The 25,000-nt window shown below is 62.5% G+C and overlaps 3 protein-coding genes across 10 annotated transcripts; 1 reads left to right on the top strand and 2 right to left on the bottom strand.

Moving 5' to 3' along the window:
- Nucleotides 1-928: 928 nt before the first annotated feature.
- Nucleotides 929-11,894, bottom strand: LOC102995899 (N-acetylgalactosamine-6-sulfatase). The gene is made up of 8 exons (XM_028486960.1): nt 11,621-11,894; nt 5,603-5,726; nt 4,803-4,877; nt 4,176-4,278; nt 2,460-2,603; nt 1,628-1,694; nt 1,409-1,536; nt 929-1,136 (listed from the first exon to the last, which is right to left on the bottom strand). Exons 1-8 carry the CDS (start codon nt 11,735-11,737, stop codon nt 929-931), a joined length of 966 nt encoding a protein of 321 aa, XP_028342761.1. The 5' UTR covers nt 11,738-11,894.
- Nucleotides 11,895-11,974: 80 nt separating this feature from the next.
- On the top strand, nt 11,975-16,694 carry TRAPPC2L (trafficking protein particle complex subunit 2L). Of its 3 annotated transcripts, none has more exons than XM_028486959.1 (5): nt 11,975-12,079; nt 13,824-13,994; nt 15,135-15,230; nt 15,368-15,447; nt 16,490-16,694. In XM_028486959.1, the coding sequence occupies exons 1-5, from the start codon at nt 12,047-12,049 to the stop codon at nt 16,533-16,535; spliced, it is 426 nt and encodes a 141-aa protein (XP_028342760.1). In that variant the 5' UTR covers nt 11,975-12,046; the 3' UTR covers nt 16,536-16,694. The 3 variants fall into 3 exon arrangements, with proteins under 3 accessions (XP_028342760.1, XP_007125568.1, XP_023980796.1); XM_007125506.2 differs by having other exon boundaries at nt 11,976-12,079; nt 13,824-13,996; nt 15,143-15,230; XM_024125028.2 differs by lacking the exon at nt 11,975-12,079 and having other exon boundaries at nt 13,766-13,996; nt 15,143-15,230.
- Nucleotides 16,575-24,906, bottom strand: LOC102995347 (embryonic polyadenylate-binding protein 2). Of its 6 annotated transcripts, none has more exons than XM_028486957.2 (6): nt 23,432-24,906; nt 22,881-23,073; nt 22,512-22,564; nt 21,907-22,073; nt 21,723-21,810; nt 20,792-21,201 (listed from the first exon to the last, which is right to left on the bottom strand). In XM_028486957.2, the coding sequence occupies exons 1-6, from the start codon at nt 23,678-23,680 to the stop codon at nt 20,890-20,892; spliced, it is 1,062 nt and encodes a 353-aa protein (XP_028342758.1). In that variant the 5' UTR covers nt 23,681-24,906; the 3' UTR covers nt 20,792-20,889. The 6 variants fall into 6 exon arrangements, with proteins under 6 accessions (XP_028342755.1, XP_028342757.1, XP_028342758.1 ...); XM_028486958.2 differs by having other exon boundaries at nt 21,907-22,013; XM_028486954.2 differs by lacking the exon at nt 23,432-24,906 and having other exon boundaries at nt 16,575-21,201; nt 22,881-23,225.
- Nucleotides 24,907-25,000: the final 94 nt, after the last annotated feature.

The raw sequence follows: 25,000 nt of genomic DNA, 5'->3' as shown, positions 1-25,000 counted from the left end.
CCTGTCTCTCCAGCTGGGGGTGGGTATATGGATTTTCATCGTCTTGTTCTGCCCCTGCAACTCCTTCTCGGCCGAAGCCAGTTGCGCTGTTCCTGTCCCTGGAGATCCCTGGGCCCCTCTGCCCCCAGGACACGTGGCTGTAAGGTCCCCCAGTGCCTCCCCAGACAGGCCCGGCCCTGTGGGATTTCCTGCTGTCTGTGGCCTTCCTTCCAGTGCTGTCTGAGTGACTCAGAGCCCTCCTGGGGCCCAGCCTTTTTAAGAAGAAAGGGAAGAAGAGACATATCACCACGGGGGTGTGAAACCCTCAAAGGACTGTGAAACGCTGGGTCTAACAACCTCGCTCCAGCTCCGCAAGGTGGAAAAGCCTCGGACCTGAGAGTCCTAGGGGTCAGGGTCCTCAGGGGGACTGCAGGCCCGGCAGGGACACAAAGGGAGGGTCTGGGGGAGTGAGCAGCCCCCCTGCGCTGCGCCAGGGGCTGCAGCACTGCAGGGGAGGGGGGCCCGGTCCCTTCCCTCCTGGACACCACCCACCACAAGGACTGGGAGGGCACTTCCGAGGGGCGGCGGGGGGCGCCAAGCCTGGGCCTGGCTGCTGCAGGGTCATCACCCCCGTGGGAAGGGAGGCCCCCCAACACAGAAAAAGGGGCGGACGTGTCCAGTCACAACGGCCACTGTCTTACAGCTGAGATCAGAACAGAAACGCTGATAGGGGACGCTGCGGCTTCAGAGAGAGAACTCTGGACGTGACTGGCCCCGGGGCCGGCCAGTAGAGAGGCGGGACGCGGCGCGGGCCGCAGCCTCCGCCTCCGCCTCCGCCTGCCCCACCGAGCTCTCCCTCCTGACCAGGCACCTGCCAGGCGGTGGGGAGGAGGGGCCCTGGGCCTGGGGGGCGCTTGCTGGTGTCCCTCCCTCCCCAAGGCTGCGCCCTTCACACTCGGCCCGGTGGGGGGGTGCTGAGGGGCCCCGGGCGGAGCCCCAACTGCTCGAGCCACCTGCCTTGTCTGGGCGCAGAAACGAGGGCCGCGCCGTTGTCGGACGTGAAGAAAACAAAGGTGTTCTCTGCGATGCCCAGGCCCCGCAGGAGGTGCAGGATCCTCCCGACGCTGCTGTCGACCTCCCGGACGGCGTCCCCGTAACTGCGGGAAGGAGGGAGCGGTCGCAGGGGCCGGCCGCCTCCAGGACCAGAGGGCGGCCGAAGCCGAACCTCAGGGAGGGACGAGGACGGGGCGCTCCAGTCAACTTTCAGGCGGAATCGGGCAGAGCCGACCCGGCCCTCCACCCCCGCAGAGGCACGGACGCTGCACTCTGTCCACAGCCGACAGTGGTACCGAGGGCCCAGCCTCCGGGGGTGATCAAGCGCGGCTGACCCCCCCGCCCGGGGTCCAGGTCTGTGTGACCAAGGACTCACCGCCCTCGCTGGCTGGTGCCCAGGAAGGGCCTGGAGGCGTAGACAGGCGCGTGTGTAGCATCGATGGCCCAGTGCAGAAAGAAGGGGCGGTGAGCTGCCTGCTGCCTCTTAATGAAATCCAGCGCTTCCTGAGGAGAAGCGCGCACCGTCTTCCCCGCCCCAGGCCCGCCCCCGGCCCGCCCCCCACCCCAGCGCCGGGCCAGTCCCTGCTGCCGTCACCTGCAGGTAGAGCTGGGTGAGGTTGGCTTCTCCAGTCTTCAGGTTAATTGGAAACTCCTCATAAAATCTGAAAACAGTACAGGGCCAGAAAGAAATCGGCCTTCAGGGCAGGAAAGCCCCTCCTCCCCGATTTCCTGGCCAAAGTCAGGGGCCTCGTTTAAAAGAGAGATGGAAACGTTCACGTCAGGGACAAAACCGGAGCCTGGAAGCTCCCGGACCCATCGGGGACCCACTGGGGTTGAGTCTGGTGCCCCGGTGACCCCACCATCTGGGAGAAGGAGGGGAGCCCCGCCAAAGGACTGGCAGGACGGTGCGAGAGGAAGCGGCCAGTCCACAGCCACGGAGGGCACGGCTAACAGGTGTGGGAATCTATCTGGGGTGATGGAGGCCGTCTGGGATGGGGCTGCTGGGTGAGCTACACCCCAGCAATGCTGGCCCAGCTCTGTGGTCCAGTGACGTGTACCGCGCTTCCACCAGAGCAAAAATAATTTAAAAAGGAAGAAAGAAAGGGAAGTTAGGCCAGACAGGAAAGACCAGGGCCTGCCTGCAGCCACCCGATGGCCAGACCAGGTCGGTCCTGCAGCCGACGGCCCCCCAGACGGTGGCTCGGAGCAAGGCTGAGCGTCCAGAGCGTAGCCCCCTCAGGGCACGGGGCCCAAAGCCCGGAAGCCGAGTGAAGCGCCTCGCTGGGGAGCATCTGGGGCTCCCAGCACATTTCCTGAGCCGGCTAGGAGCCCCCGGAGGCGGGGCTCTTGTGAGTCAGAGGTCACAGGACCAGGTCTGGGCAGGAGGGGAAGCTGGCATGTGGGCAGCAGCGGGCAGGGCCTGTTACCTGCCAACCATCTCCCGGTCCCGGTACACAGGGATGTTGGGCCTGGCCTTGTTGTCATAAGGTCCAAAGTGACAGTTGGGGGATCCAAACCACTCATCGAATCCATGCTTCAGGGGGTGGAACTGAGGCCTGTGGCCCAGATGCCTAGAGACAGGAACCCGGGGCACTTCAGGGACCCCTGCCCGGGCGCCCCGGAGCTCCGGGAAGCAAACACCCTCGCCTTCAGAGAACAGCTCGGGAGACAAGGCTCCAGCCAGCCCCAGGGCGTGCTGAGCCCGGGTGCCCCGCGGCCTGGCCCCCCTGCCCGCACGGTCCACCCAGGCGACAACCGACGGGCACACGCGGGGACGGTGACCAGGTCCCATGAGCGCGGCTCACTGCCCCGGTGCCCTGGGGAGGAGCCGGACGGGACGAGAGGAGAACACGGCAAGGTGCCTGCAGGGCAACGGCCCAGGAGTTCCCGAGACCCGGGCTCGGACCCGCCCCCTGCTCCCACCCAGGAGCCCCTTCCCCGCGGGTGCGTCACGTCGGCTCCTCTCGCCAGTAGGAGGGTCTCTCTCGAGAAGGCGCAGCTTAGGGAAGGGGTTTTGGGGTGAGGTTCCTCCTCCCTGGGAAGCAGACAGGTTTCTTGGGGTCACGTTTGCAGAAAGCCTGTCGCAGCCAGCATCGCCGGCACAGCGCTGGGGGGCTGCACCGGGCCAGGCCGACTCCACGTCACCGTGAGCTTGTCGCACGGCTCGGTCACCCGGTCAGGTGGATGCGGCACGAGACAGCAGGGCAGGATGGGGCCGGAACTGAGCTGGTGGGCAGCGGGGTCTGGGCGCCGGTAAGTGAACCTCTCGGTCCCCCCTGCTGGTCCTGAAACACTCTGCCTCCTCCGGATGGCTGCCCGGCTTCTGGAGCCCCTGTGCCGGGGGCAACCGCACCAGCTCTGCCCTGAGCGCTGTCTCCACAAAGGAGAGCCAGCTGCGCCCCGTGCTTCCTCTCTGGGCCCGCAGCTATGACGCCCCCTCCATGCTGGACACCGCTGGGCGTGACACTTCTGGGCCTGCGTGGAGCAGTGGACCTCAAGGGGCGCAGATGAGGTGCTTGCCCTCGAGGTGGTGCGTGCCAGAGGGGTCAAGGGGAGAGGGTCCAAAGCACAGCAGCGGCCGAGCAGAGATGATCAGGGCTGGAAAGTCAGGGAAGGCTTCCTGTAGGAAGCAGGCTTGGTCTCCAAGGGCTCCAACACTCAGGAGAGGAAAGAGAGGACATCCGACCTTCACATCAACCTCTAGGGCTGCGTAGTTAGGCATCCCCGGGGAGTAGGAGAGAAGCCACTCAACAGGCTTAACCACGTAACAGCACGACACCGCGTGTGACAACGTGATCTTTTACGATCACTTGATCCGACAATTCCACACCACACGACCGTCCTCTACCCGCTGCTTGCTTCTTGGTTTCATCACCAGACAGAGCCCGTTTGCTCGCTGGCGTGTCATCGTGATGGCACGTGTGTGCGATAACATGGCTCCTCTGGTGCTGCTCTGGCAGCCACCACCCCAGCCTCGCCACGGGAGGTCGCACGGGCACGGCCACAGCAGCTTTTAAAGGGACGCTTTGGACATCTTAGCGGACCTGGAATTCAAGGACTCTGCTCCCACCCGAGGGGCTCCCACTGGGCAACGCTAGTAAGGAGCCCGTGCGGTGAGCCCAGCAGGCAGGTGTGGGACTCACCACTTGCCCACGATCTTGCTGGTGTAGCCGGCCTCCTTCAGCAGCTCCGGCAGCAGGAGCTCTGAGTCCGGGATGCCGCCCACTATCTCCTGGGGTGTGTAGGCTGGTGGAGCAACGCACGGTGTGAGCCGGCAGGGTGGAGCGGCAGAGCCCTGGTCGGGGCGGCACTGCCGGGGCACTTTGCAGGTCTTCCGGCGGTTACTCACAGCCAGCACCATTACCGGAGCGAACAGGCAAACGTGCCCCCGAGGGGGGGTCTGGATGTCAGGGGTCAGGGGTCAGGGGGTCAGGGGTCAGGGGAGGGCCCGCCCCCGAGGTCTCCAGAACTCAGACTCTGAGACCACACCTTCCTCCAAGGGCCGCTTGAAGCCCCACCTGGCGGGGAGCCCACCCTAGAGCTGGGCCACCCCACCCCCGGGACAGGGCGAGAGGCGGCCCCACCCTCACCGTCCTCCCCACTCGCCTAAAACACATTGCTTCTGATGGAAGCTCTGCATTCTGTTTTTAAGTGAGTTACGACCCACACAGAACGCTCAACGCCGGGTGCCGAGTGCGCCGGGAGAAGCCAGGTCACCGGAGAGGACAGGTGACAGGCGCCCCCTCCCTCTACCCCAGGGCACAGCCTACCGTTCCTGGCGTGCCCGTTGGTGGTGTAGAAGCCACTGCGGATGGGCAGGCGTCCGGTGAGCAGGGCCGCCCTGGCTACGCGGAGGGGACACAACAGAAACACGGGTCACGCGTGCAGCCCCAGGCCAGCCCTGTGGTACCCAAGTCCCCGGCAGCCACTTGAGAGCCGGGTGGGAGCCCAGCCCCGCACAGACCAGCAGCGGGGCGGCTGCAGCTCCCCCTGGCTCTCCCCGGCTCCCGGGACCGCCCGCAGGCCTCCTCATGCGCCGCCCCTTCCGGGGTCACCTCTCGTCCTCCAGATCAGAGGTCCTCCCCACCTGCGAGGCCCCTACACCCCCAGCTGACGATCCCTTCCCCGGCCGAGCACCTCCCCCGAACCAGCCGCGGCACTCAGCTCCGTGAATGAACAGCCGCCGCCGCCGAGGCAGCCACTTGGGCCTCAAACACCCCCAGAGGCTCCGAGCCCTTGGTGGCCTCTGATGGCTCCTGATGGGCCCGCGTTCCCCAGGTCACGGAGCCCAGGTGCTCCCAGGCACCAGGATCCGACAGAAGAGGCCGCAGCCCGCCTGCCAGCCCTCTGCCCCTCGCGGGAAACGCCGGTGGAGCCGACACCCAAGTCAGGGCTGCCACCCCCGCGCTCCGTGCCCGCACGCTGGGCCCCACTTTCTGGTCTACGCGTTCCCCGCCTCCCCACCGCGCCTCAGTCTCCGCGCTCCGTGCCCGCCCTCCTTGTGTCCCCCGGCCCAGCATGCCCTACGCCCGGCCCCACGCCCTGGTGGTCTGAGCAGGCCCTGACTTACAAGGGGAGCACAGGGGGTTGGCCGTGTAGAAGTTCGGGAAGAGCAGCCCCTCCGCAGCCATCCGGTCCAAATGCGGGGTCTCTCTGGAAGGTTCTCCGTACACCCCGAGGTCGCCCCACCCCATCTGCAGGAAAGAGCGTGTGGAGGTGGGACGAGAACGTAGCCGGAGCCGCGGCCCCCGGCGCGCCCCGAGCGCGGCCGGTGCGTGGTCAGCCGCTCCCCGGTGCAGATGCCCAGCGCCCACCTCCTCCCGGCTCCGACTCCGGCCCCACGTGCTCGCGGGGCACCGGCACCAAGACACACACCTCTGCCTTCCGCACAGACGAGGAGGCCGTCCTACTGTGCGCTGTGAATTCACATTTAGAAACAGTGGCCGGGCCCCGGGAAGCTGACCCCGCGAGGCCCCGAGACCCGCGGTTCCTCCGAGCTCGCTGTCCCGAGGACCGGGCCGGCCGGCACCCAGGCGCCGCATGAACGTCCACGGCAGCGGGACTCCCGACTGCTCAAAAGAAACAGCCTGTGTCCATCACTGATCAACAGCAGACAGAATGTGGTCTATCCATCCAGGACCGGGGTGAACAGCAGCCTCCCCAGTTTACGTCCACTCAGAACCGGAGAACGTAACCATATTTGGAAGTACGGACGTAATTAGCTAAGATGAGATCACGCTGGACTAGGGTAGCCCTAAATCCATTGACTGGGGTCCGTGGGAGAAGATGGGACACAGAGACAAGACAGACACACGAGGAGAGGCCAGGCCTCCACGACGGAGGCAGAGACCGGAGGGTCGCGGCCACAAGCCAAGGAGCACAGGAGCCCCCAGGAGATGGACGGGAGGGAGGACCCTCCCTCGGAGCCTCCGGAGAGACTGGCCCTGCGACCCCTTGATTTGAGACTCTGGCCTCCAGGACTGGAGGGAATAGATTCCTATTCCAAGGCACCAAGTCTGTGGCCATCTGTTAGGCACGAGGGACCTGATACACACACCACGGACCAGTACTCGGCCGTAAAGAGGAACGAGGTGCTGACACTCACGAAAACAGGCTGCTGAGAAGCCGGTCAGAAAAGGCCGCAGGGTGTACGATGGATGTGAAACGTCCAGAACAGGCAAGTCCACGGGCACAAGGCAGATGGGTGGTTGCCAGGGGCTGGGGGAGGGGGAGGAGAGTGACTGCCAGCGGGAAAGGGGTTTCTCTTCCGGGGTGGCGTGTTCTCAGCCACCGGATGGGGGCGCTGCACAAGCCGGCGAACGTGCTCAACACCACCGCGCTGCACGCTTTAAAATGTTAAAAGGGTGAACTCGCGTCATGTGCGTTGTGCCACAATAAAACCAGCCGGGTGGTGACGTGGGTTAGCACGTGCACAGGGGCGGACGGATGGACAGACGTGAGACGGAGCAGGCGGAGGCCAGGTGGGGCGACAGGTGTGCACCGCGACACCCTTTCAGCTGCACGGGGTGTTTGACACCTTTCACCAGAAAGCTCTAAAGAAACACCTGAAAAGGGCAAGAGGACGTGACTTCGCTCTGCGACCCAACGCATCCTCCTGCGGCCAGCGGCGTGGGGCAGGAGTGATCCCGACAAACTGATCCCCTCGGCGCTGGTGGTGGGCGCGGCCCTGCTTCCCCTCTGGATTCTCTAGACGCGCCAGCCCCCTCCCCGCTGGCTCTCCTTCACCGGCCGCTCCCCCTGGAGGGGTGGAGTGGGGGGGGGCCGGGGGGGGCTTCTTCCCGGGTTATGAAGATGACCTACAGCTGACCGTGGTGACAGCTGCACGACGCTGTGAAGTGCTCGAAGCCGCGGAACTGTGCCCTTTAACTGGTGAACTGTGCGTGATGGAAACTACGTCTCCATAGAGTGCCGCTGGAAAGGCGCAGGCACCTGGTGCTGCAGAGGCCTGGCCGTGCCTGTCTCTCCGGGGCCCCGTAAAGCTCTCCGGACTCACGGGCCGCGGCCTGCCAGCCCACAGCAGGCTCGGCAGGTCTGCACGGAGACGCTGGGGAGAGCTGGGCCGGCGCGCACGAAGCTCGGGGAGCCTTGGGTCGCACGTGGGGGCCGAGCATGCAGGTTTGCCCAGGATGGTCACAGGTAGGTGTGTGGTCTGGCTGTAATCATTCATGTCCCCTGCACTGGACAGCAGCTCGCACGGTGCCCTCTCCATCAGGGAGAGCCAGGAGGTGGACACGTCCCCTCGTCTCCCAGCCTTAGGCCCATCCTGACACTCGGGTCCCAGAGCTGCCTTGGGGCTTTTGCCCTTGGACCCTGCGGTCTGTTCTCAAAGACCCTTCCAGCCACAGAGTCCCTTTGGAGATGGTTTATCTTGAAGTTACTGAAAAGGCTTTTCCGTTCACCACAACAGGAGCTGGAATGAAAGTTGCCCCTGGAGGGAAGTGCGGCCGACAGGGGCAGGAAGTGGAGTGGAAGGCACGAGGCTGCAGGCTCCAGGCCTCTCCCCGCTGCCCCCCTCTCCCCGCGCCCCACGGGGCACAGGTGGGCTGCCGACCCTCCCCCACAGGCCAGGTAGGAGAAGCAGAGAGAGGCAGAGGGGCTGGGTCCGCTGGTGCCACCCAAATCCCAGCCTCCCAGCAGGGAGGTGGGGATAGGCACAACTCTTACGTTTGCATAAACAGTTTAGGCACAGGGAATGCTGGGATACTCCCCAAATCCAGGTTCCCAGATGGCGGCCAAGGGCCCACCTATTTACAGGTGAGCCGCTCTGAGGCCTGCAGTCATTGGCCTGCTGTGTTAGCTTTTTCCTGCCGAATCAAATTCTATTATCACTTATCGGTAGGCTTTCCTGACTATAAAAATAGGGATGTTAACATCCACCTTGCACGGCTATCACGAGTTCCGTGAGACCATCCTCCACGGCACCCTGGGCAGGGTCTCCCACAGAGTGTGAAGGATGTCTTCCCTCTCCCACGTGATCGCCCACCCGCGCTCCCAAGGCAGCCGGGAATCCGGGCCTACGGTCCTCTTCCTGGCCTCAGCCTTGCCTTTAGTCGGTGGGAACTTCAAGACTTCTGGGCATAACTAATGAGAACATAGCACAGGGAACTCTACTCAGTACTCCCTGGTGACCTAAACGGGAAACAAATCCGAAAATGAGGAGCTATACGTATACGTATACCTGACTCACTTTGCTATACGATAGAATCTAACACAACATTGTAGAGCAACTACGCTCCAATAAAAACGAAAAAAAAAAAAAAAAGACTTCTGGGCAGTGCAGGGGCCACACACGGCTACGAGGGATTATTACTCGTGCGTGTGTCCACATCGACACGTGTGCGAGGCCCTGGAGGGTCAGGACGGGGGCACTGGCTGGATGGGCCCACCGTGGGGACACAGGGGCCTCCGTGCAGCCTGGCCTTACCCTTCCCGGTAGTCACAGGGCATCTTTCTTAGTCCTGTTTTACAAGTAAAGAACTGAGGCACGGACGGCGCTCGGGCCCAGCCGGGCAGGAGGGAGCTCTGTCCCTGCGCCCCGGCCCCATCACCCATCAGCCTTAGAGAACGGAGCTTCTCAGCCTCTTCTAAATTCTTCCACAAGTTGATGCCTACCACGGCCTGTGCCTCCTGCCAGGCCTGACGACCGCACGGGTGAGGACACAGAGCTGGGGGGCCTGAAGCCTGTCTAGTCGGGAGAGCCTCGGCCCCCACTTCTGCTAAAGTCGCTTTGAGTGTGTTTCCTGTCATTCGCTGAGCAGGACAGAGGTCTCCCCGACTTCTCCGGGCTTCAGCTGCCAAAGAACCCCAAAGTCACAGGAGGAACCCGCAGAGGAAAGGCAGGGCATCAGGGCCCCCTGGCCCACTGTTCCCGTTTCCTGGACCCACCCTGGGCACCCAGGCAGATGGGCCCCCGGGTCAGCCCCCCTCGAGTAAGACATGCCCAGTGCCGGTCCCGCTCCACCACTCAGGGCCTCCGACAGAGCCCAGCGGCCCCGGTAACGGACAAAGAGAAACAGGTGGGTGCGGGCACAGGTTGTACTTTTTGTAGCCCCATAAATCCAGAAAACGACCATCTCAACCAGCCTGCAGCGTCCACCTTCACTAATGAACCGTCACCTTGGAGAGAAGGTGAGGGGCAGAAATCGGAGAGGCTAAGTGCTCAGCTAAGCCTTGCCCCAATAATTTATGTAGTTAAACAGCCTTCCTGCCCAGGAACCTCAGCTTTGAGAAGGCTGACCCGCTGACACAGCGAGCATTTCCAAGACCCACGTGTTCATCAGGAAGCAAAGTTTCCGTACCAGCCATCGGGGTGGGCCCCGGAGGAGAGGAGCTTCGGGGTCCCTACGGAAGCCGTCGTGTCTGAACAGTTATGAGTAAAGAGAAGCACGGTCTGTGCCACCTCTGGGTGGTGCCACTATGGATGGGTTTCTGCGATCTTTTCCGGCTTATTTGAATGTTGTTAACTTTTTGTAATAAAGAATTATTTTCATAATAAAAAAATTACATGAGATATATTTTATGTCTTTTTCTTGTACTAGGTCTTTGAAATCCGAGCATGTTTTTTACACACACAGCACCTCGCAATTCCGACCAGCCAGGACCGCCCAGCAGCCACGTGAGGCCCGTGGCCTTGGTCCAAAGGCTCCTGGGAGTGTCTCTGCTGGTCTTTTGGGGAACTTTGAGCTATTTTTACTCACAACACTTCTGACACCAAATGTGTGTGTAGGGTGTGACCACACCAACTACTTCTCTGGCCTCCAGGCACGGGCTGGGAGTGCAACAGTTCAGCTCCGTCCGACACTACCCACCCGGACCTGGCATCTGACCGCAGAGGTCAAGGGCTCAGCCGCACAAGACTGCCCGCACTTCACATGCCAGGCCCACATCCTGGGCCTCCTGTAAGTCAAGGCTCCCACAACCCACCCCCACTGCCCCCAACGTTGGATAATTTGCTAGAACGGCTCATAGAACTCAGGGTGGCGCTGTGTTCACTATCAAGGATACAACTCAGGGACCACAGGGGGACGAGATGCCTCGGGTGAGGCGTCGCGGGGGACTTCCCTGCCCTCTCTGAGCCCTTCCCCGTGTACACAGACCTGGAGCCCCTGGAGGTCAAGGCTGTGCTGGAAGCTCTAACCCTCCAGTCACGCCTTGGCCTTCCTGGCGACCCCATCCTGAAGCCATCCAGGGCCGCCCCCCCCCCCACTACAGACACTGGTACCACTCCGGATTCGAGGGTTTAGGAGCCGCATGCAGGACCCTCTGCACTGCCTCAGCCCTCAGGACGGGGCAGAGGGGACGCCCAAAGGGCCGCGGTCTCCCCACAGCTCAGAGGAGCAGGCACCTGAACCCAGGTTTGTCTGTGTCCCCACTTTACCCCAACGCCTCCCATGGACGACTTTCAGAACCTCCATTTCACTCCCCGAAAAGTGTCCCCCAAATACAGTCCCGCTTCCTGGAGACGGGGCACAGGAACCAAGTCGCAAAGAAGGAGCGAACAGCTCGGCTCTGCGGGAAGGGCTGGCCCACCGGTGCGACCAGGGTGGCCTGGGGCTACACACACACCCATGGGGGACATTCCTCCGGTCCAGCTCTTCCCCGCTCCACAAAGACCTGACCTTTGGTCAGAAATCTCAGCAGGGTGGGAGCGGCCAGACCAAGCAGGCGGCGGCAGCCCTGGGGCAGGGCAGGTCCAGCAGGCCAAAGGCAGCGGGGAAGGCGACTTCCAGGGCGGGCAGGCAGGCCGGGGTCTTAGTCAGCTCTGCACCGCTTCCCTGCCACCCACACCCCCGGCAGTGGGGGGCGGCAGGCGAGAGCAGGGATCCTGGGGAGGTGGTCCTCACGCGGCCGGCACCGCAGCACGCCTGAGCGGCAGCGGAAGGAGCGGGGGACGGAACAGGGCAGGAAGGTCTTCTCCTGGCCCGGCCTGGACACCACACCTCACTTCACCCTCACCCACGAGCCAGGCTGCGGCCTGCAGGGCCAGGCGCGACCCCCACACCGCCGGCCGCCCCCAACGCCGCCCGAGCGCAGCCCTCCCGGGAGCCCGGCCCACACCCGCACTCACGTCGTCCATGAGCAGGAGCACGATGCTGGGGGGCTGCGGGGCGCCTGTGACCCCCAGCCCCGCGGCGCTCAGCACCAGAAACAGCCGCCACCTCGTCGCCGCAGCAACCGCCGCCATGGCAACCACGCCGAGCGCCACCGAGCCCCGGAGCTGCGGGAACGGGCCTGGCGAAGCTGGCGATCCTTCCGGCCGGGCGATGGGGCGGGAACATGCCGGCTGAGTGACAGGAGAAGTGAGGCCCTGACCAACAGAACGAGAGGTGGGGCGGGGTCAGACCGGCTGAGTGACAGGGATGCGGGGCACGGCCGGCTGACTGACAGGAGAGGCGGGGTGAGGGCCAGCCGAATGACAGACGGGTGGGGCGGGGCCTGGCCGGCCGCGTGACCGTCGTCGTCGTCACGTGACGCGGCCTGTCGGGCTCCCAAGATGGCGGTGTGCGTAGCGGTAATCGCCAAGGAGGTGCGTACTCCGGCGGGCAGGCCCGCTCCAGCGTCAACCTAGCTCTCCGGTTCCCCTCCTTCCCTGCCCCAAGGGCTCCGGAGGGTGGGCCCGGGGGCTTTGCCGAGCGTAGGTGGCCAGGGGCGGGCCCGAGGGAGGCGCCGTCCAGACCTGCACCTGCCGCTGCCGAAGCGTCACGGGCCGGGTCTTCCTCTTCCGTCCGGGCCCCCGCTCCGCCCAGCCATCCGTCCGCGGGCTTTGTGGTTTCCTGCTCCCGAGTCTAGCCGTCCACTTCTGTCCGTCCTGCTCGGCCGCGCCCTCCCAACGGCCAGGCCGTCGACCCCCGGACGAGTGACTGTTTCCTCTCCGCTCAGCAGCCATAAGTCAGACCGTTGCACACCTCTGCCTAGAAACCTCAACAGTGGCTTCTCATTACCTTAGGATCACGTCTGAATAATCCCCTCCCCGTACCACAGACACCCTCCACTCCAGCTGACGGACTTACCTGCAGCTCCCCCGGCAGGTTCTGCTCTCTCACCTCTGGGCCTCTGCACCTGGAACCCCTTCCTCCCTCTCCCCCACTCCTGTCCCCTCCACTGGCCACCAAAGATTTCACTTTCTCTGGAAAGCTCTTTCTGAATCCTGAGACGGAACTGCGTGGCCATCCACGCGCTCCAACTGCACGGAGCCGTGGTGTCCGCCCCGGCCTTTTGAAAGACTGGGCTTCTGAGGCGGTTTTCCCGTGAAGCTCTTGTTATGCTGGCTTCCGTCTTAGCACTTGCTGCGTTATTTGTTCGTGGGTTTGTGGACTGTCTCCTTCACCTGTCATCTCCATCAGGGTAGGGACAGCGTTGTGTACACTATATCTTGCAGTGCCAGGCCTGTGGGAGCCTGGGAAGACGCTGTTAACTCCGGGGTTAGGTTGCTCGGAAATGGCTCTGCAGAGATGGAGGTCTGAGAGGAGCCTTGGCGGGTTTAGAGGGAGCCTGCCAGTGCCTCTGAGACTGCAGGAGCTGGAGTGTTGGGAAACAGCCAGTATGATGGGGCCAGGAGGGGGGCACGTGCTAGGATGGGGCCCTGCTCAGAAGGTGAGAGACAGGCTGCGCTCAGACCCACTTCTCAGAGCCGACTTCTCTTTTCTGCCCGTCCTACCCATGCCCCTTTGCAGACAGTATGAAAACCTCCTCAGATTAGATTGGGCACCCTGAAGGCAATGCCCACGGCAATTGGAAGGATTTTTTAAAATTTATTTATTTATTTATTTTCGGTTGCGTTGGGTCTTCGTCCTTGGGTCTTTGTTGCTGCGCGCAGGCTTTCTCTAGTTGCAGCGAGCGGGGGCTACTCTTTGTTGCGGTGCACGGGCTTCTCATTGAGGTGGTTTCTCGTTGCGGAGCACAGCCTCTAGGTGCGCGGGCTTCAGTAGTTGTGGTGTGCGGGCTCAGTAGTTGTGGCTCATGGGCTCTAGGGCGCACGCTCAGTAGTTGTGGTGCACGGGCTTAGCTGCTCCGTGGCATATGGGATCTTCCCAGACCAGGGCTCGAACCCGTGTCCCCTGCATTGGCAGGTGGATTCTTAACCACTGCGCCACCAGGGGAGTTCCAGTTTGGAGGATTAAGCAGTGGGTTTTGGGGAATGAGAGCGTATTCCACGGCTAATTGGCACTTGGCCTATCTGCCCTCCTGAGTGCCCCGTGGCCTTGTTTTCCAGGCCAGCGCACATGGAGTGGTTCCTTGTCACTTCAGCCGCCGTCATCCTTTTCTTGCAGAATTACCCTCTTTACATCCGCAGTGTCCCCACGGAGAACGAGCTCAAGTTTCACTACATGGTGCACACGTCCCTGGACGTAGTGGACGAGAAGATCTCAGCAATGGGGAAGGCCCTGGTGGACCAGAGGGAGCTCTACCTGGGTCTGCTGTACCCTACAGAGGACTACAAGGTGTATCCTCGCACCTGGCAGTGGCTTCGGGTCTGGGGATTCCCTGCAGTTGCAGGGTGCGCTGTAGCGTTAGGTCCCCTTGAACGGCATCTCGTAACATCACTTGAAAAGGAAAAAAGATGCGGGCTTTTGGCCAGTGGGGAATTAGAGCAGCCTGAGGACAGTTAGGACCTCGCACCCTTTTTTCTTTAATTAGGAGGATAACGTGGGAACAGCCAGGCTTGAATTGCCTTGTGACAGTCCCCACCTGTCCCTTGGGTTTGTGGAGGAACTGGGGACTCTCTGGCTTCATGCCGTCTCAGCGGGGCCACCACCTCCTGAGCAAGGGGTCATTGTTCACGCATCTTTTTTTTTAGTATTTATTCATTTAGGCTGCACAGGGTCTTACTTGCGGCATGTGGGATATTCCTTGGAGCATGCAGGATCTTTAGTTGCGGCACGTGGACTCTTAGTCGCAGTATGTGGGATCTAGTTCCCCGAGCAGGGATCGAACCCGGGCCCCCTGCGCTGGGAGCATGGAGTCTTAGCCACTGGACCACCAGGGAGGTCCCCACTCATCTCTTTGCCAGGCCCAGCCCCACCAGTCACTGTAAGATCTTGACCAGTCCTTGGGACAAATGGCCCAAACCCCATGGAGTTCAAAGACATTCCCACAAACAGTAACGAGCTCGCCCAGTGTCATTGCCCGGAGCCACTGTTCCGCAAGATAGAGTGGCCTTTAGAGGTGTGGGTACCTTAGGCAGGATTCGCCTCATTTGTGCAACCTCTGGTCTTGCAGTTAACCCTTCCCAGCTTGGAACTGATGCAGAGAGAAGGCGACGTGCCCCAGGGTTTGGGCAGGTTGCCCCGGGGCTCGAATCATAGCAAGGCTTAGCTGCCTGCCCTTGGTTCCTCCAGTAAACACCGGAAGCTGTCTAAGGAAGTGTCCAGTCACACCTGGTGAAGTCCCGTGTCCTCCTTGTACTGTGGGAGTGGCCCAGCCTGGGGCACTTGTTGTGATGAAGGTTGTCATGCTTCTCCAGAGCAGCTTAGCAGCCGGAGGACGTGCACCGATGGCCTTCCTCTCGCAGGCTCTGCACGGTGATGCCGTGCTTGGGGCTGTCACAGAGTCCCCGTGTTAAGAGCGTGTTCCCTAACCAGCTGCGCAGATACGGCTACGTGACCAACTCCAAGGTGAAGTTCGTCATGGTGGTGGACTCCTCCAACACGGCGCTCAGAGACAACGAGATTCGCAGCGTGAGTGTGGGGGCCGGCGGGCGCGCCTGGCTGCTCGGCTTTCCGTCTTTGTTCAGAAATGCTGAGAAGCCCGAGCGTGGCAGCAGCTGTGTGGGCTTGCACATGTGAATTAAACACGTTGTTGCTTCTTGTTTCAGATGTTCCGGAAGCTGCACAACTCCTACACAGACGTGATGTGCAACCCCTTCTATAACCCGGGGGACCGCATTCAGTCCAGGTGGGCATGGCGCCTTCTCGGGTAGCCCCCACCTTGCTGAGGGGCAGCGATTCTGAGAGGCAGGGAGGGAAGGTCTTTTTCTTTTTTTTTTTTTGCGGTACGCGGGCCTCTCACTGTTGCGGCCTCTCCCTTTGTGGAGCGCAGGCTCCGGACGCGCAGGCCCAGAGGCCACGGCTCACGGGCCCGGCCGCTCCGCGGCATGTGGGATCTTCCCGGACCGGGGCACGAGCCTGTGTCCCCTGCGTCGGCAGGCGGACTCTCAACCACTGCGCCACCAGGGAAGCCCAGGGAATGTCTTTTTAAGCGACGGGCAGTGTCCCTCTAAGGCAGCCATTCTGAAGAGGCAGAACCCTGTTTTTCCAAACAAACTCTTCCTTGGATCTCCAGATCAACAGAAGGGGAGTCGGAGAGCCGGGGGGTCAGAGCTTGCCCATCTGGTCTCCCAGGTCGGCCCAGCAGGTCCTGGGGCGCCTCCCCAGATCCCAGTGAGGGCCCAGGCATATGGACAGGAGCCTCCCGAGAGGAAACATCCTCGTGTCGCTGCCCGATTTTGTCTTTGACGTTGAACTAAGACGATTAGGAAATTAGGTTGCAGGTGTCTTCCAAATAGCCTTCAGGTAAACAGACCTAACGTCTGGATGTCACAATGATGCTTCCCAAAGAAGCATTCACGAGCACGTGCTCCAAACCTGCTCTGGGAAGTCCCTGCATCTCAGACACAGTTCCCAAGGGGTTCCTTGTAGCTGGCAGGTGACCCCAGCCAGGGAAGATGACCCCTTCCTATGGCGCCTTCCCTCAGTGGTGACAATGTGTCTTGGGTCATCCTGGGTCCCACCCCGGCCTGGAGACCCAGGAAGGGCAGCCCTGTGGGAAACCGCAGAGGAATGAGGTGGGAGACTCAGATCCTCACCGCGTGATGTGGCGGCATGCACGTCCTGGCCTCAGCCAGTTTTACTCACGTGGACCTCAGAGACTGACATCTCTGCCAGCCAGGGATGGAGGGCCTGGGTCTGCTTCTCTGATTGTCTGTTTCTCTTTGCAGGGCCTTTGATGGCATGGTGACGTCCATGATGATACAGGTCTGTTGACGAGAGCTCTGCAGCCCGCGGCTGGAAGGAATCGTTCTGTGCATAACTGTGTTGTTCAGATGTATCTTTATTTCCACTTGTCTCCTCTTGGGTGTCATGGACGTGCCACTGGGGGCAGGGCCTCTTGCACGGCGCCTGTTGACTAAAGGTCTTGTGAGATCAGGTTTGGCTTTTTCCTTCTGCGTCAGCAGAAGGTTTAACTAAAGACAGTTTAGGGACTTGCCTGGCGGTCCGGTAGTTAGGACTCTGCACTTCCCCTGTAGGGGCCGCAGGTTCAGTCCCCGGTCAGGGAACTAAGATCCCGCATGCCGCACGGCACGGCCAAAAAAAAACAAGGAAAGAGTTTATGTGGACTTTTCAGGGACAGAGCAGATCAGGGACCAGACAGAGCAGGAGCTGTTGTCCCCGCTAGACACGAAGGGGCAGGGGAGCCGGGGGGCAGGAGCTCTCAGAGCCTGGAGCCCAGAAGAGGCTGCGAAGGGAGGGGCGGAGGACCCGTGGGCCGGCCGCCCCTCCGGTGGCTCAGCAGGTGGGCTGATCTGGAGGGGTCGGCCTTCTGTGCCCAGAGCGGGATTAGCGGGGCACGTGGGATGGCCTGCACGCCTCCCCCCGGGGGGAGGTGTGATCAAGGAAGCCACCTCCTTCCTCCTCCTGGTCTTGCCCGGCCCTGGAAGGCCCCTCCCGAGACCAGGTAACGACAGCGTCTTCATCAGCTGCTCCTGGGCATCGAATGAGCCAACTCCAAGAGTCCGCTTCTGCCTGTTAGTGCCCTGAGGTTCCTGATGGCCCGAGGGCCAGGTGGGTGCTGCGAGATGAGCCCCCTTCCCTGCTGACCCCCAGGCCCCTGGGCAGGCTGTGGAAGGGGCGCTTACACTTGAGGCGGGGCTGATGTCATCAGATTTCTGCCTTCTGCTTCCCCAGAAGCCTGCTCAGTCAAGGTTGATCACAGTTCTAACTAACTGACCATGATTGAGGCCACAGCCCCTTCTGGGATCAGGTGACCCAGGGTCTAGTGCACTTTGTCATTTGGTGACGGCCTCTCTGCAGTGAAAGAGGCCCTCCTGGGCCTGAGCCACCTACACAGTTTGCTCTGTGTGGTGTCAGCGTGGCCGGCTTCCTTGATCAGGCACCCCAAGACACCACGAGCCCCTCCCGCCCCTTCAGTCACTCTGGAGAGGGTCTCTGACCAGGAGGAAGGTAGGAGGTGGCTCAGACCCACTAGGAACAGGGAGGCCCAGGGCTGGAATTGGGATGCACTCTGCTCTGCTTGTCTTTGGGCTTCCTTCCCTTCCTACGAGCACAGGATTACAGAAGTAAACAAGCAAACAAACAAACAGCAGCTCAGAGTGTGTGCTAAAGATACACGTCCCCGGGCTCCCCCGCACCCTGCCTCGCCTGCCACGGGTGGAATTGCAAGACCTAGAAGAGGGCTGAGAAGTGCGACCAGCAGGTGTTGGTCTGATGCAGGCCACCCTCACACGGGCTTTCTCCCCACAGTCCATGCTCAACTTTCTGGTTGAGCTTAGTAAACTCTCCTGCCTGAGTAATGGCTGAGGCAGGGACTACAGGTTGCCAAGGCAACATCCATTCTCCCTTGCTTGCTTACTAACAGAACCCTAGTGTTACTGGGGACAATTGGCTAGACAAAATATACTTCCTGCCCTCACAAGGGTAGGTAGTTATGGCATGTAAGTGGATGGTGTTGGGAGGCACTTGCAGGAAGGATACTTAAAAGGGGGATTCAGCTGGCAGTACCTTCATCTTTCCCTTCCTCCTTCCTGGAACTTAGATGTGATGGCTGGAGCCCAGGCAGCTATCTTGAGAGCATGCAGACAAGATTCATCCCCTAAGGATGGGGAGCAGAAAGCTAGGAGGAGGCTGGGTCTTTGCTTTACCAGCCCTGGACTGCTTATGTTCAGCATTTTTCTTAAATGAGAAAATGAAACCCCTATCTTGTTGAAGCTACTGCTATTTGGGTTTTTCTGTAGATGGAGCCAGAGCAACCCATAATGGTTTTACATTTGAGGTTTTTCACATGCATTGTTTGTTAGGTGGCATTCCCATTTTAAGTCTGAGAAAATCAAGGGTCAGACGTAATCTGCTAGCCTTTGCTTTGCCAACAGAACTGTCAGATGGCAGTTTCATCTCAGCTTTCTGCATCTCTGTACTGTGAGGCTAGCCTCATTGAGGGCCAGCTGCCTGCCCATCCCCTGCCACCCCAGGCGCATCCTCCCCACGGGGCTGAGCCCCATCAGACGCAGCCCCTACTCAGCCCTTGGCTGTCGCTCCAGGTGCTGCTGCTGAAGTTCTGTCCTCCCCATCAGCATCCCTTCTCCTCCCTTCTTCCCCGGGCCAGACGGGCAAGAGGGTCCTGCGTGTCTTGGCTTTCTCTGGGCACAGCTGAGAAAGTGTGGGTCAGAGCCGTGGCCGCCCACGTGGGCTGCTTGGGCCTGAAATCCACAGGAAAGGAGGGACTCAAGGGCCCACTCTCCTCGCAGTGGCCACACAGAGGGGATTAAGAAGATACTTCTGAAAAGGGACCAGTTCCTCGGGCTGGAAGCCTGTCTGCAGGTCCTAACCCAAAAGCAGAATGCACAGCGAATGCATCAAGACCAATGCACGTGCTCGCCAAGGAGGGGACTGGCACAAGGTGCTCAGTGGCAGGGGCTGGTGCTTCATAATGTTCAGCTCCGGGAACTACATCTGGGAGGCCTCCCTCTCCTGCCGCCCCCAACTGCACGTGATGCAGGCCTCGCTCCGCCCTGAGCCACCCGGCAGCCTTGGCAAGGTCCCTGCCACTCAGCACCCCCTACCCACGTTCTCCAGGGGCGGGTGGTGGTGCGTGTGTGCGCGCGTGCGCGTGCGCACATGAAAACAGACATCTATTCTCTCACATTTCTGGAGGCCAGAGCCAGGAATCAAGGTGTCGGCAGGGCTGGTTCCTTCTGCAGGCTCTGAGGGAGGGTCTTTTCAGCCTCTCGGCTTCTGATGGCTGCCAGCGACTGTTGGGGTTCCTTGGCTTATGGACGCATCACTGCAACCTCTGTCACCGTCTCCACGTCACCTTCTCCGTGTGTCGGGGTGTCTCGTAGCCAGTGTGTGTCACTGGGTTTAGGGCCACCCAGGTGATCCAGGGAGATCTGATCTCCAGATCGTTAGCTGAATCACGTGCAAAAACCCCTTTTCCAAATAAGATCACATCCACAGGTACTGGAGATTAGGATGTGGACATGTTTTGGGGGCGATTGTCATTCACCCCACTAAAAGGGCCAGTGCTGACCCCAGATCACAAGGGGAGTGTGAACCTGGCCAGATGGACACGTGGATGGAGAGCACAGGCGCGCCGTCCCGAGAAAACAGTTCACTGGCACTGGAGAGGGGACTGGGGACCGCCCACCTGCGGATAGCTTAAGGACCTGATAATCAAAAAAGTACAAGGCAAAGAGGGTTGCTTTAGAAAAGCCCAGGCTGAGACTTCTTAGTGGTCATTTAAGGCCAGGGCCGGGTGTGTCTGCAGCTGGGCCCCAGAGCTTCCTTTCCCCGCTCCGAAGGCAGTCAGAGGGCAGAGAGCACAGAGCACGCTGCACCCTCACGGAGGGAGAGAGCGGGGCGTCTGCCGCAGAGAGGAGCGCAGGCAGGGTGCCCGCCGTGGAAGCCCCTCCGCATCCCTGTGTGATGAGGCCCAGGCTTGCGCCAGGTGCCCCAGGCGCACCCTCCTGCAGGGCCTCACCGGTGAGGACCCACAAGGCGACGTCTGTGTCACTCGTCGTGGGGGAGTGCGTGCCCCGGAGGCCACCAGACCCAGGGTGAGGCGCGGGGGCTGGCGGTGACGCTGTAAACCCCAAAGCAGCCGCTTGGCCGCCAAGAGTGAAGGGGGTGGAGCTGGGTCTGGGGTCCACAGCCGCATCCCGTCCCGTGCCTTCTCTGCACAGTGTGCACCGAGGAAACAGCGTCCAGGTGAGGCGAATAAAGCGGGGCGGGCTGTTGCCATGTGCTTTTAAAAAATATTCAAGTTTAATAATTTATGCTTTACCAGTAAGACACACATTTCTACTTTTCTATAAAAGGCGTTAGCGGAACAGTCCTGAGTATGCCGACCCGAAGCTGACCCAACGCTGCCTGGGCCTCACCTGCCCGGAGCTTTGCCCGGTGCGCTCCAAAGCCCCGACTAGCCCGCGTGCCAGGCCCACCCCGCGCCCTGCTTCGTGACCGGTGGCTTCGGCCGTGGGGCCGTCCTCCCGCCGAGGGAAGGGGGACGGACGGCTATTCTCCGCGGAGTAAATGGTCCCACGAGGAGCACGGCTGTCTCCTCCTGACCCAGCCGCAGCCCCACTCTCAAAATCGGGCCCTCCCTTCAATACGGTGAATACCACGGCGAGACTCTTCCGCGCCCCCTGCCCGGAGAGAGGCCGAGGGGCGAGCTGCCTCCAGGGCTCCGCCCACCGGACCCAGCCAGGCCCAACAGAGCCCCGCCCACCGGGCGCCGCTCCAATAGGATCCCGCCCTCCCAGGGCCCGGCCCACCGGTTTCGCCCCCGTGGTCTGAAACGGGCCCCGCCCTGGAAGTTGCTGTGGGGGAAGGGTCCCCCCCTGGCGCCTGGGTGTCCCCGAAGGCCCCCGCGGTCCGTGGAGCTGATCCCTGGTAAGTTGGTTCTTTTGGGCAGCACCTGGAACCAAAGGCCGAGTCCGCCTGAGACCTCTGTTCTCACACCCTCCTCCCCAGCCCAGGGCCAAGACCAGGGCTAAAGCTGCTTCCAGGAAGCCTTCCTGGGTTTCCCTGCTGAAGGCTCACAGGCAGGTGAACACAGGCCCCAGCACCCACCAGGCCCTGGCGGCCCCAGGGCCTGCGGCTGCCTGAGACATCAGATCTTAACCTGTTCCCAGCCCCTGTCAAGCCAACATCTCCCCCTACAGGGGGGGGGGGGTCAGGAAGGAAGCCTCCCCAGGGCTACACCCAGGCCAAACCCACTGGGGTCTGAGGTGCCCCCACACCACCCGGCGGACGTGCCCAAACACCGGACACTGGAGAAGGGTCAGGCTGGGGCAGCTGCGTGTCATCGGGCGGGTGTCTCAGCCTCTCCGTGCCTGCGTTTCCTGTCCCCTCGGGGATTAATGGGTTAATGTAGAGAAGCTCAGAGCAGAGCCCTGCCCCCCCCCGCCCCCGCAGTGACTGGTGGGGGACACACACCTTGAGGACCCGGCCTCGGAAGACGCTCTTGTCCAGCTCCACAGCGGCCTGGGCCGAGCTCTCGGTGGCAAACTCTATGTATGCATAGCTGGGGCAGGGCAGGGGCAGGTGAGGGCCACGCTCACCCACGCAGAGCCGTCCCCGCCCCCCAGGCACCCGGCCCCTCTCCGAAGCCCCAACTGACCCCTTGGGGTGTCCTGAGAACTTGTCGCACAGGATGGTGACCCGCTGGATCTCCCCGCAGTGGTTGAAATAGGCCTCCAGCTCCTGGGCTGTGCCCCCGTAGTCCACCTGACAGGCATGGACCCTGGTGGGGGGCCTTCTGCAGGGGCCTCCGCCTCCCAGGGTCTCCTGCAGCACGTTTTCTTGGTAGAGAGGGGTTGACTGGGCCCCAGGGTGAGGGTGGTAGCCTAGACCTCTAGGCGCCCCCTGCCGGGGGAGTGGACTGGATACCCAGACGAATGCTCCCCAAGTTTACTGCCCTGTGCAAAGGGCGTGTGGCTTTTTCAAGTGGAACTCGTTGCCAGTAATCTGCCCGCTGGGGGATTTCACGTGGAAATCCCGAATCCCACCCACAGTGGGAAATCAGGCCTGACCACAGAGGGTCCACGCTCCCTCATGGGGACAGCCCCCTCATCGGAGCCCCCCTCCTGCTTCTCCCTTCCAGGCCTATGTGGCTTTTGAGTTTGCCACCCATACTGTCCCTTCCTTTAATCCTCACAGCCAGGAGGCGGCTGCAGACCCGGTGCTGCTGGGCCGACCCCATCTCGCCCCCCTCCCCCCACTCACGTTGCCCACGTAGACGGATCTGTGATCGGCCTCCGCCGCCTCCGTGGGGCTGTCTGTGGAGAGAGGGGCTTCAGGACCAGGGGGCTTGCCCTGGGCAGGGGGCTCCCGGCAGCTGCTAAGGGCAGGCACCTCACATTGGTGGCTCGGTCCTCACTCCTCGGGGAAGAGGGGCCCCTGGGTTCTTGGGGAAGAGCACCCCTTGGGGCCCATCTAGAAGGACCCACTGCCAGGCCGGACCTCGTGGAAACCCCGGCCTCTCCCCGGGAGCCCACGCTTTTCCTGCAGCAGCTCATCCGCATTTACCCTCGCGCCCGAGGGCTTGGGGGCCACGGCCCAGGGAAGGGGTCGGCCCAGCCCGCTCGTTCCTACCTGTCTCGGGACTCAGCAGCTGCCCGGCCAGCAGGGCCCTGGCGTCTGCCTCCTCCCCCGCTGGGCCCTGCTCCCCGGGCGCCTTCGGTCGCTGGGCCTGCTCCATGGCCCACAGCTTCACTTTGATGGCTTCCAGCTCCTGCCAGCGCGCGGCCCAGGCTGAGCCCGGAGGCGGGACAGCCCCCAGGCTCCGCTGGAGGGAGGGCAGAGGGGAAGGGCCTGACCCTGCCCGTTCTCAGGGTCATGCTGCGGGCTCCCCGGGGTGCGGGAGAGGGAAGGCCACTCGGACTCAGGCCTGGAGAGAAGCCCCTGTAACCCGCCCCCAACAGACAAAGTCCCCTTCAGGCCGGAGACGCCACCCTGCCCTTTCCAGCCTGTGCACAGGTGGGCGCCCCGACACCCTCTTCCAGGCATGGGGACGGTGGCCCTCTTGGCCCTCTCACCCCAGGGGTCAGAGCTGCAGCCGCCCGGCCCCCTGCCCCCACGCACGGGGTTCCCCAGGTTCCCGAGATCCCGGCCGGCCTCCACCAGGTGCTGCGCGCCGCTGTTACCTGGTCAGGTAACGGGCACTCGGCCAGGTCGCCCCTCTCCAGGAGAGACAGCAGGAAGCCTGCATCTTCCTCGGGCTCTTCCGCTTCCCCTGTCTCCTCCTCCTCCCTGTCCCCAGCCCCCGGGCCCAGAGGGGTCTTCTCGGCCCGGCTCCAGGCCCCCCAGCCCTGGGCCTCGGGGTCTGAGGAAGCCCTCCTGAGCCAGGCCTCAGTGGGGGGCGGGAAGAGCGCTCGGCTGAGGAAGGGCCACATGGCGGATGGGGCAGGAGGGGGCGGGCAGAGCCTCCGCGCTCGCCTCCACGCTGCCGGCACCTGCCTGCACCCTCCCAGCTTTAAGCCCTCCCCCAGGCCAGGTGTTCCCACTAGAGGCTTCAGAGGCCTCCCGGCTGGGGCCGAGCCTCCACCCTGGCTCCTGGGCCCTGAGGGGTCAGAGGCTGGACCCCCGCCCCGGGGCCCTTCTTCCTCACTGGCCGGCCCCTCTGGGACACTCCAGGTGGAGAGGGTGCAGCTGCGGCGCGACCGGGAGGGCCTCCTGGCGACAGCTCGGCCTCACCCGCCACGATGAAGGAGCCAGGAAGCTAAGGGGTCGCAGGTCCCCCCACCTCGCTGCGTCACGCCTCCAGCGGCTGGCCACGGTTAGGATGACGCGGGCGTGAGCAAGTTATCCGAATGCGCAGAGCAGGGAAGGGGCACAGGGGGTCAGAGCAGGCTTCCTGGGGGGGTGGCATTTGAGCCGGCCTTCAAGGATTGGGTCAGGCAGAGCCGAGGCGAGGGAGGCCTGGGCGAAGGGAACAGCTTGAACAAAGGTCTGGGGGTGGGGGTAGGGGGGTGCCACGAGGTCAGCGGCGTCTCGGGCCAGGCCGGGGCAGGGTCCTGGGCCAGAAGGAGAGACGTCCCTCCTCCTGACCCCTCCTGGATTCCGTGGGGTCCCTCCCCTCCCCACCCCAATTCTGGGCCAGCTCTTAGGGGGAACCACTTAATGAAGCCGGATCCCTGCCCGGGCCGCAGGGCACGATGGTGAATTCTGTGCAGATCAGGCCTAGATACTGGGGGCCTGAAGGCAGTTTGTCAAGTCCCGCCCTGTTCCTCTCTCTCCCGGAGGGCAGCTGCAGGCCTGTGTCCCTGGGTGCCCTGGTATCCTCCGTCCGTCCTCCCTAGCAGCTGCTCTGGCCTCTTCTCACCCTGGCGTTGTCTTGGGGGAGCTCCTGCCATGCCTTTTCCATCCTCCTGACGTTTATGGGGGGCCCCTCTGGACGCATTTGCCCACCCAGCCCACATCCCACCCTCCAGACTCTTGCTGGTAGGGTCTCTTCCCTGGGAATGTGGAGTTGGGGGAGGGGAGAGTTGCAGCCTGTGAACAAACCCCGGGGGCCGTGGATGGCGGGGTGGGGGGCGAGGCGTGCGCCCTGGAAGGAAGTGGGGGACGCCGTTGCTGCCTTTTTCCTCCCGGCTCTGTTCTCACCTCCGTGGAGGCTGAACCCCCCCGGGCCCTGCAGGGAAAGGAGCCGGCCTGAGTTGGCTGTGAGCCTGCAGGCCTGGCCTCCCAGCTCCCGGCCCTCCTTGCCTGCAACA

This window comes from Physeter macrocephalus, unplaced genomic scaffold, assembly GCF_002837175.3.
Source record: "Physeter macrocephalus isolate SW-GA unplaced genomic scaffold, ASM283717v5 random_1043, whole genome shotgun sequence".
In the NCBI taxonomy this organism is placed as follows: Eukaryota; Metazoa; Chordata; class Mammalia; order Artiodactyla; family Physeteridae; genus Physeter; species Physeter macrocephalus.
Note: the sequence above shows the minus strand (reverse complement) of the source record. Positions and strands in the feature narration are given on the sequence as shown.